We start from the raw sequence: 10364 nt of genomic DNA, 5'->3' as shown, positions 1-10364 counted from the left end.
TGGAGTAGTCCACTCAGCTCTACGAGCCTCTCCCTCCAGTACGATCATGGCCGAGTGCTAAATCTGGTGGGAGAGCTTGTAGTTGTGTATACTAACGTGCAGAAAATCTTTTCGTCTAGTTCTTCAGAAAGTTCATTTTTAGTAAACAGTTCCACTGAGAGCAAATTGATCTTGTTTCAGCACCTGTAAATTTGTGTTACTTCTACGCTGACATTAAGCTTTGTGTAAAATCTGCTTTGCAGCGATATGGCCTGTAGTGTTGCAGGAATAACATCTGATGCCAACGTTCTTACGAATGAGCTGAGATTGATTGCCCAGAGGTAAGATGGGGTGTTCATGCTGAGTGAGTTGAGCGGATCTGCCCTCGGATAGAATCACCTTCATTGACACCAATTGTAAAGCTGCCTCTCAACTTATTGCATCTGCAGTGACCTGCTGCCCACAAATTCCCTCCTGAAAGAGCATCACATGGACTCGTGTTCAAGAAGTTTCATTCCAGTCATCTGAAATATCTTTTTCAACTGGATATTTGTGTTTCTCCCTGGAAGGATTGTTGGAGGTGGGGATTTTAGAAACATAGAAAAACAGATGCAAGAGTAGGACATTTGGCCCTTCAAACCTTCAGTATGATCATGCCTTCTCCCCATGCCCCTTGATCCCTTTAGCCACAAGGGCCAAATCTAACCTGCAAGGAACCGGCCTCAACTACTTCCTGTGGCAAAGATCCACCACTCTCTGAGAGAAGAAATTTTTCCTCCTCTCACTCCTTAAAAAAAAAACTTTCCCCTTATCCTTAAACTGTGACTTCCGGTTTTGGTGGCCGAGGGACTGCATTGGTGAACTGCAACATCAGAAAGAACGTTGACAGTCACTCTCGTGGTCTCTAGGCTTCTAGGATAGTGTATTAAGCCTGTACGATGAGAATAGGTTGAGGCAAAGTACGAATAACAGCACTCCCACAATCTTTAGCACTCCAAAGGCAGCCACAGGTGAAGAATCTAAGACTCCGTTACCATTCCTGAGGTGAGCATGTGGTGCCAGTGTCTTAGACACCTTTCACCCCCGTTCTAACTTTATGAGGACACTGTCATAATGCTGATTGCAGTGGTCTCTGCCTCCTTCCTAAGGGTAAATTTCATAGGGCAATAAATGTAAGCCTTGCCCACAACACCCATGACCCAACAATGAATAAATAGTCCAGCTCCACCTGCACAGCTCAGATTGACTTGTTTCCAGGTCTCGGGGGTAAGAATCCACCAACAGCTCATTCAGTTTTCATGGTTTCATCTCAGCGCAAGTCTCTTCCTCATTAAACCAAGAAAATCTTTCAGTATATTTGCCAATCCTTAGAAGAAGAACTGTTATGCGCACTTTTCCCCTGGCGTGCGAACAGACTGACAGTGAGGGGTAGAAATCTCCCCCTGCGTTGAATAATGGTGTCTTGTGCGTTCCCAGGTATCTCCTTCAGTACCAAGAACCCATCCCTTGTGAGCAGTTGGTCACCACACTCTGCGATATCAAGCAGGCTTACACGCAGTTTGGAGGTAAGCCAAAGTCACCCTTTGTAAAGTCATAATTAATCCCTCATGACTTTTGCTCACAAGTGAAAATATTCTCCCTGCTTCCATTTTATCAAATCCCTTCACAATTTCAAAGCCTGCTTTATGTCACCCCTCAGCCTTGGTTTCTTGAGACGCAGCTGGTGGGCCAAAGGGCCTGCTTCTGTGTTGTATGTTTCCATGACATTTGTGGTATCATTCTTAAAAACCTCTGCATCCTCTCTATTACCCCTTCATTATATGGTGATCAGTGTACCCAAGTGTGATCTAACATAGTTAAATCCAAATTTAGCATAGCTTGTGTAGAATTATTATACCACATGAGGCCGTTTTAACCATCATATTTAACCAGAGCAACTTCCACCTAACCATCTCTTTGAATCCTATTTTAAAATTTTAAATTTCAAGATGTAGCATGAAATGTTTCAGGCCTGGGCCCTTTGTAGTGGAGTCCACGCTGCCCAGTTACCCCCATGTAACCGATTAATCAACTGACCCGTAAATCTTTGGAACGAGGGTGGAAACCCACATGATCACGGGAAAACAGGACAAACTCCCTACAGACAGTGCGAATTTGAACCCAAGTCGCTGGTGCTGTAATAGTGTTGTGCTATCTGTGATGTTTTTCTGAAGATTTGCAAACTTTTTAATCACTCTGTGTACTTCTTGAAGACCACGTTGGAACCTATTTCCACCACATGGTTAGCACAGTGGCTTTACAGTGACAGAGATCGGGTCTGGACTGGGTTCGAGTCCTGCGTTGTCTGCGAGTAGTTTGTTCTTCTCCCCGTGTCTGCGTGGGTTTTCTCCGGGGCTTCAGGTTTCCTCCCACCCTCAAAAATGTGTAAATTGGGTGACACGGACTCGTAGGGCTGAATTGGCCTGTTTTAAAAATCTGTAGATGTTCCACATGTTTCAGATTCAAACTAGACACTGCACAAAAAAATAAAAAGGTTTTCATTGTTGCTGTTAATTCTCTTCCTCCTAAATTTCTGATTTCTAATTCTCAATCCCTCGAACAGGAACAGCCTACCAACCCCTCATCATTTGATTGAAATCTGACTTTTGCAATTAAACCTTTGTGATCTGCCCTTGGAACCATCGTCCTTCATTTTGTTGGCCTTCTCTGGACCATATCTTGCTTGCGTTGGGACATTCAGAACTGAACCCAATGCTCCAGTTGATGCCAGACCATGTCAAAAGGATCAGGCTAACTTTCTTTTGTATTCAATGCCTCCATTGGTAAAGGCTAAGATAGACCTGCCTTATTGTGTCTTTCTCAATCTGCCCTGCCAGGCCCAAAACATTGGTTGTATATCTTCACCTCCTGTAGGTGCTGCATGCCCTGCAGAGTTCCTGAGGAACTTTTGTGTTTTGATTCCCACTTCCAATAGTTTGTCTGCATGAAACCCAAAGGCCCCTCTGCTTTGGCTGGGAAAGTTACAGGACCACTCCCGATTATCCAAAATGGTCGGGACCAGGCCTGTTTTGGATAAACAGTTTTTTCGGAGAACTGTTCCTTTTTTAAAAAAAAAACCAGCTCAGTAGCAACAGCAAATCACTTGTCACAGTGTTTTAACAACACCAAAAAAATGCTGGCAACTGCCGATCACCGACATCTCCCCACCGAGGGCCTGCTCGTGCCGGGAGCCCGGTGTCTCCGGTCAGTTTAGCTCCGACAAAGTTTTGGATAAATGAAGATTTATGATTTGTTTATCTGAAATTTTAAAAATCCCGGTAAATGAGGATTTTGGAGAATTCGATGTCAGATAATCGAAGTTGTACTGTACCTTCATTCAACATATCCATTAGTCATGGAGACCTACAGCACAGAAGCAAGCCCTTCGTCCCTTCACTGACGGGCCAAGGACCTATCTAAAAATCCCATTTACCAGCTCTTGGTCCTTAGTTCTCATCCAGACATTTTGTAGGTGTCATGTGACACTCTCCCTCCACTAACTTCTCAGGCAGTGTGTTTCAGATGCAAACCAACCTCTAGGTGAAAAAAGAAGTCCTCATTCCTTCTAATCCTTCTACTCCTTACCCTCAATCTGTGTCCTCTGATTTTGGACATGTCTGTTAAGAGGAACATTTCTCTCTATCCCCTCTTTCTGTGTTTTGTAATTTTGCAAACTTAATCAGATTTTCCACTCTACTTTCTCTATTCAGTGGAGAACGAGCCCAGTCTATCCAATCTCTCCCCAGAAAATAAATGCTTCATCTCAGAAAACATCCTGGTAAATCCAGTGCAGCCACATACCTCTGTGGTGTGGCCAACTGTGCATAGGATCCCTGCTGTGGCCAAACCTCGCACTTCTCTGCATTAAACTTCATTTGGACCCAGATTCGACTCCGACCTCTGGTGCTCTCTGTGAGGGATTTGTACATTCTTCCCATATTTCACTGTCTCCTGTCAAAAAAAAAATTGACAGATGACCTTTTGAGAAAATGGTAACTGTAAGGCTCCCCTTTTAAATAGCTCTCAGCTTTTGGTACAAACACAGCCCCAGACAATCTCCATTTCCCGTCAGTCTCCACTACAAAGGGCTGAAACATTGGTTTTCCTTTACTTTCTATGGATGCTGCGTGACCTACTGAGTTTCTCCAGCATGTTTGTCTTTTGCCCACATTTCAAGTTTAAATTTATTGTCAGAGTACTTACATGACAACCCCGAAATTCTTTTTCCTGCGGGGCAGGCAGAATTCCTGCTTATCAGTATTACAAACAGTACTCAAGAAAATATAAATATAGAAAAGGGAACTGTAGACAAAGTGTGCAAATACAGAAAATAATTAAATATTCAGAAATAAATAATGTGCAGAATCCTTCAATTAATCTCTAACCCCTTTCACACTTGCAGGAATTAATGGCCTAAAAAGGGCCTAGTGTTAAAGGAAAATCTCAATGGTGATATCAGATGAAGTCATCTCAGACCAGGGATTGACTGCCTCAACCCCCTAGTACAATCCCCGGCATCTACAGACAAATGTAGAATGGGCAATTGCATTCTGGGGTAGAAATGACCCAAGTTCCTTAGTTTTCTTCTGAGTTTCCTTTTTAGTGTTTTCTTTGAATGGTGTTGCCAATTTGATTTCTTTTCATTACAGGTCTTGGTAGGGGTCATGTGCCCCACGATGAGAGGGATTGAGATTGGTTTTTGGAATGTATTTGCTTTGGTTGGGGGGGATTGGGACAAATACGGTCTTTGGGTATACAAGGCTTTGTTTATTGGATTTTGTAAGTCTGAAAACTAGAGTAAAATATTAAAAATATAAAATGACCCAAGTTTTTGCATGAGTGCAGGAATGTGAAGGAAGAAAAGATTAAGATGAGCGTATAAACTTTACAGTGGGGGAGAGAGAGGAAATAAATAGAAATAGTGGACAATTTTTAAACAGCTTGGGGAATGTTGGTAGCGCTATACGCACAGGGCTACCATTGGTTTTTTCCCCATATTATTTCTATATTGTGCGCTAGCAGTTTTACCACGCTGGTTAAAAATTGTCTTCTATTGCTATTTATTGTTAACACTTCACGATCCCTTATAAAGGTTTATAATAGGTTGGCCCAACAACAACAGGGGCTGTACATAAAGCTTAATTATGTTATAATTTGGCATGATTAATTTAGTTCAAATATAAGATCATATATAATACATTTAGGGCAGGTCCACCATCACTCGATGCGCCATGACGTCAGCAGTAGAAGGTAGAACAGTCCTATCCCCGGGGATGGCTCTTTGCAAGTGTGAAAGCATTCAGTGTCCCAGTTAGGAGGTCAAGTGTGAAAAGCCAAACCTCCATTCCTATCCCATTTAGTGGGACACATGGGCCTTCTGATTAGGTTTTTTGTCTAGGAATTTGATGGTAGAGGTGTAGTAACTGTTCCTGAACCTGGTGGTGCAAGTCTTGTGGCACCGATACCTCTTTTCTGACGGCAGCAGCGAGAACAGAGCGTGTCCTGGATGGTGTGGATCCTTGATGTTAGTTGCTGCTTTCCAACAGCAGCGTACCCCGTAGAAGTTCTCAATGGTGGGGAGAGTTTTGCCTGTGATGTTTTGTGCTGTGTCCACTACCTTTTGGAGGGCTTTAAGCTCAGGGGTATTGGTGTACCCATACATGACTGCCATGCAGCTGGTCAGCACACTTTCCACCACTCCTCCATAGGCAAGGTTTCCAATGTCACACCAAACCTCTGCAAATTCCTAAGTAGAGGTACTGACGTGCTTTTTTCAAGATGACCCAAGTATGTATAGTCCAGGAAAGGTCCTCTGAGAAGGTGACTCCTTGGAAGTTAAATATACTCAATCTCTCCACCTCTGGTTTCCCCTAGTGATCATTGGGCAGGGAGCAGGGAGCTAAGTGACAGCCTTGTGGTGCTTTGGTACTGATGGAGTTTGTACAGGAGATGTTCTTGCCGATCGGGTCTGGAGGTGAGGAAATACAGGGTCCAAGACCCAGGTATTGAGGCCCGGGTGTTGGAGTTTGCTGATCGGTTTAAAATTGGTGTTGAATGCTGAACTGATTTTCAATTTTAACAAACATCTTAGGCTACTCAAAAGATCAAGGAATATTAATTCACAAACAATGATTGTTCCTATAATTCTCTCTCTCTCCCCCGATTGGACACCTATTCATCTGTGTCTTTTACCGACAGGCAAGCGACCCTTTGGAGTTTCGCTACTCTACATGGGCTGGGATAAGCATTACGGCTACCAGTTGTATCAGAGTGACCCCAGTGGAAACTATGGTGGGTGGAAAGCTACGTGCATTGGAAATAACAGTGCGGTGAGTATCTTAACTAAAAGCTATAAAATCTCTGCAGATGCAGTGACCTGTTGGTTTGAATCTTAGGATGATAGCAAAAACATGGCTTTTACAATTATTTCTAACCATGGTCCCATTCTCCCAAAGTTTGCCATTTAAAATTTTTGACTTGTTTCTTTCTCATGACTGCTTATCCCTGCTTAGTAAGAATCGTCCCAGTCAAAGGCTTTATCTGTAAACTTGTGGGAAGGGGGGATTTAATAGTGTACCTACAGGGCCCTTTGATTCCATCCTTCTGCTGCAACCCATCTCCATTCAGGCAACCATTGCTGGCTGTGCCATGAGCATCCACCTCCCTGCTGAGGTATATTGGGGTTGATGCAGGAAATGGCTTGAACGTAATACTTCATCCATAGTCTTGTTTGATTGGAGGAGCAGACGGAAGAGGCAGAATGGCTCTCCTCTACTCATCTGTCTGATCTGGCACCTGGTCACTCCTTGCATTCTCCAGCTTCTGGGCTTGCGACCATCGCTGCCTGACCTGTGAACCTATGATCTACTTTGCACCGTTTTTCTCCATTCGGTATTTTCTGTTTGTGGGAGTTGCTTCCCTGGGGTCAGAGCATGACAATGGCTGAAGTTCTGATCCTTGAATATCTGTCCAAGCCACGCACATTCTGAGATGGTCAGGTAGCTCTCTGTCTCGCGCACAAAAGTGCAACCCAGTCATTGGATGACTGAAGCAGGCCATTTGGGCCATCACATTCATGCTGACCACCAGGCGTCATCCCCTTTTTTCCATTTAGTTCCAAGTAAATGACCTCACATTTCCCTACTTTAAACTCTTTTTGTCAGGTTTATGCCCTCTCGCTAAACCTATATGCAGTAGAACCCACAACAGGGCCAATGAGTTACCCAAGGCGTTTGAGTTGTCTCAATATGGTTGGTGATTTTATAAAGCTGGCACCTGAATTGTTAAACTGATCCAATCCCATTTGCAGGCAGCCGTCTCCATGCTGAAACAGGACTTTAAAGAAGGGGAGATGACTTTAGAATTGGCCCTTGCATTAGCGATTAAAGTGTTGAACAAGACAATGGATGTCAGTAAACTTTCAGCTGAAAAGGGTAAGCGTGTAATGTTTTAAACTTCTTTCCGGGTGGCAAGTATGGTTTAAAAGTCTTAGTTGCATTTTTTTGGAGAATTTGACCTGCTTTATGAATCTGTACTAACCCTCACAAGGTTTGGGAGGGAGATCTCGGCATGAAGCCGCTGCTTCTGCTCCCGTTATGTGAGTCGCTACAGTCCCAGCCCAGGGGGAGCGGAGAATTGTTCTGAGCTCCCGGCAGTCAGCTAACCCACCCCAACTGCACCATCCGAACAGTCGTGGAATTCAGTAAAACATGAAAGTCTGCAGACTCCGTGGTAGAAATAAAAACACAATGATGGAGAAACTCAGTTTACTCTGTGTAACAAAGTTAAAGGCATCTTGGGCCCTTCATCAAGATACGAGCAAAACATAGGCAGGTGCCCAAACGAAATGGTGAGAGGGGAGAAGCACAGTCCCAAAGGCAGGAGATAAGAAGGGCACGACAGCAAGCAGGGGGAGGAGGGATGCCTCTACTAGTTGCTGTTGTTATCTCCCCATCGAGGTGAGGGTGGTGTCATAAAGAGAAGCCGAGAGAGCAGTGTAGGTACACTGGTTTTTTGCTAACGTTGAGTACAAGATTATTGTTGTGACACCACTCAACCAACTGATCTATTGCGCTTCCTTATGGTCATCAACCACGGTGTCATTGGCAAATTTATATTTGATTTTGTGCCTGGCCACAGTCCTGGGTGTAGAGGAGTAGGGCAGTGGGCTAAGCACATCCTCGTTGATTTTCACTGAGGAGGAGACGTTGTTTCTAGTTGGTGTTGACTGGTCTTCCGATGAGGAAGTCAAAGATCCTAATCAGATGCCTAACCAATGTATCTGAGATAATATTGCACAGTGAGAGTGCGGGATTTGAACCCTAGTTGCTGGCTCTGTGATAGCGTTGCTAGCCTTGTCATTTGCTGTAAAGGATCACAGGCATCACTAGCTTTGACGCCAATGAAAGAAAGAGAACCAAAGGGAAGTCCCTTCAGAGACAGGGTGTTGATTCACCTAATGTGCTTCTACAGACGCACAGCCTCCTGTTCCAGCAGTGAACTTGGTGAACCTCCGAGACGATGAGGAAACTTTTGGCAGCTTTGCCCTAGGCACCCTCTCAAATCCCCAAGCTGATACATGGTTCCCAAAGGTGGTCTTCTTTTAAGGTGTTTAAATAAAACATTGGGACCTTCTACGGGCCTTTTAAAACCTGACTGGGGCTGTTGGCACCATGACCGGGCAGAAGGACCCTGCAGAGGAGAGCTCCCCCTAGCTCTGGTAGCGCTGCTGTTTAATAGTTGCCCCTTCTGATGGTGCTCTCTGTCCATCCTGAAGATGCACGCGTCCTCTTCACATTATTTGGGATATTTTGTAGTTTATTTTCTTCCTCTTTGATGAAGTCATGTTAATTGTATTTTTGGAACCTTTATTGTGTCCCTTCACTCACTCACTCTCTCTCTCTCTGGTGCAGTGGAGATTGCGACACTAACTAGGGAAAACGGAAAAACACGGATCAAGGTCTTGAAGCAGAAGGAAGTGGAGGCTTTGATTAAGCAACACGAGGAAGAGGAAGCAAAGTCAGAACGTGAGAAAAAGGAAAAGGAACAAAAAGAGAAGGAAAAGTAGAACTGCGGTGTAATCAAGGCCGGGACAGCAAATCTTGTCTGCAGGGTTTTCTTTACCAAACTGGTCTACTTTCATGAATCACTTCTATATGGACTTGTAATGAACTGATGGGTTTTTAAATAAATAACAAACGCCAGGCCTGGTTTAGAATGCATTTATTCCAGAATATATTTTTGGTGAGCTTGCCTAGGGAGCAGGTATAGGTGGTTAGGGTCCACCACACCTCAGGCATGCATGCTAGCTTGGCCCTGATGAAGCTTCGCTCTTGGAGATGGGTAGTTGCTGTGGACGTCTGTCACTGAGAGGCTTCATTCGAGACGGTCAGTACACCGGTGAATATGGTTTCTTGGTTCAAGCTACCCTTTTGCAATGATAATACTGTATTTGCCATTGTGTAGGACGACCCCAAACTTTAAAATTTCACAATGCGCCTAAAATTCTTCCCTTGATGATGAAATTGCAGCACCACCACCATCTCCCTTCCAGCGCCGACACCATCTTGCGCATGCCCCGTTAATTATGTACGTAGTCTCAGCGCTCCTCTGTGGGATGCATCCACCCAGTTCCACTGCTGTCAGCTCTCTAAAGGCTTTAAGTGGCCTGTTACAGGAGTGGACAGTAGTTTATTTTAAAATATCCAAATAAAATTTGAACTTTAAATGACAATTTGTCGTTAAAATATTGTGATTTGCTTTTAACAGCATCCACTGGGCAGTGGTAAATGGGGAGGGGGGGGCACAACTTATAAAAAGGGTATCACTCAAAACCAACATTTTAGGTGGAAATACAGGGGCTGTCCTCTACAGAGTCGATGGCATATACAGTAAAACCCCCTGGTATCTAGCACCTCTGGGGATTGGTAAATGCCTGATATGTGAATTTTCCGGTTGCTTGAGATTTACGATGTTTAATGCATCTGCATTAAAATTAAAAAGTTTAAAAGTCAAAAATACTCAATGAACAAACCTCACTGGCATAAATATATAAACCTTAAAGAATTTTGTTTTATTTTCAGTCACATTCATTGAAAACATTTAACTGCTACTGCATCTGCAGGTTCCTCCCCCTCCACGGAGCCGCCTGAAAGACCAACAATAACATGATAGATAATTAAAACCCCCTCCCCAAGTTTACAGATAGAGCCTTACTAACATACTTAATAATATACTGATAAAGGTAAAATCTCTAACTAAGCAGGGAGCATCGGCGAGCAGCATCAACCAGCTCTTCATCCTGGGCAACGTCGTTTTATTCAAACACAACTTGATACTACGTGTGA

The 10364-nt window shown here is 43.9% G+C and overlaps 1 protein-coding gene across 1 annotated transcript; it reads left to right on the top strand.

The window, feature by feature from the left end:
- Nucleotides 1-207: 207 nt before the first annotated feature.
- On the top strand, nt 208-9221 carry psma4 (proteasome 20S subunit alpha 4). The gene is made up of 5 exons (XM_069902844.1): nt 208-320; nt 1456-1544; nt 6217-6347; nt 7328-7451; nt 8931-9221. The coding sequence occupies exons 1-5, from the start codon at nt 247-249 to the stop codon at nt 9083-9085; spliced, it is 573 nt and encodes a 190-aa protein (XP_069758945.1). The 5' UTR covers nt 208-246; the 3' UTR covers nt 9086-9221.
- Nucleotides 9222-10364: the final 1143 nt, after the last annotated feature.

The sequence above is a fragment of the Narcine bancroftii genome, chromosome 11 (genome assembly GCF_036971445.1).
Source record: "Narcine bancroftii isolate sNarBan1 chromosome 11, sNarBan1.hap1, whole genome shotgun sequence".
Lineage (NCBI taxonomy): Eukaryota > Metazoa > Chordata > Chondrichthyes > Torpediniformes > Narcinidae > Narcine > Narcine bancroftii.
This window is presented reverse-complemented; position numbering and strand designations above follow the sequence as displayed.

Coding starts and splice junctions, on each gene's coding strand:
- psma4 (XM_069902844.1), top strand. CDS start 247: ATGGCCTGTAGTGTTGCAGGAATAACATCTGATGCCAACGTTCTTACG. Junction 321..1,455: donor CTGAGATTGATTGCCCAGAG/GTAAGATGGGGT, acceptor GTGCGTTCCCAG/GTATCTCCTTCAGTACCAAG. Junction 6,348..7,327: donor GCATTGGAAATAACAGTGCG/GTGAGTATCTTA, acceptor TCCCATTTGCAG/GCAGCCGTCTCCATGCTGAA.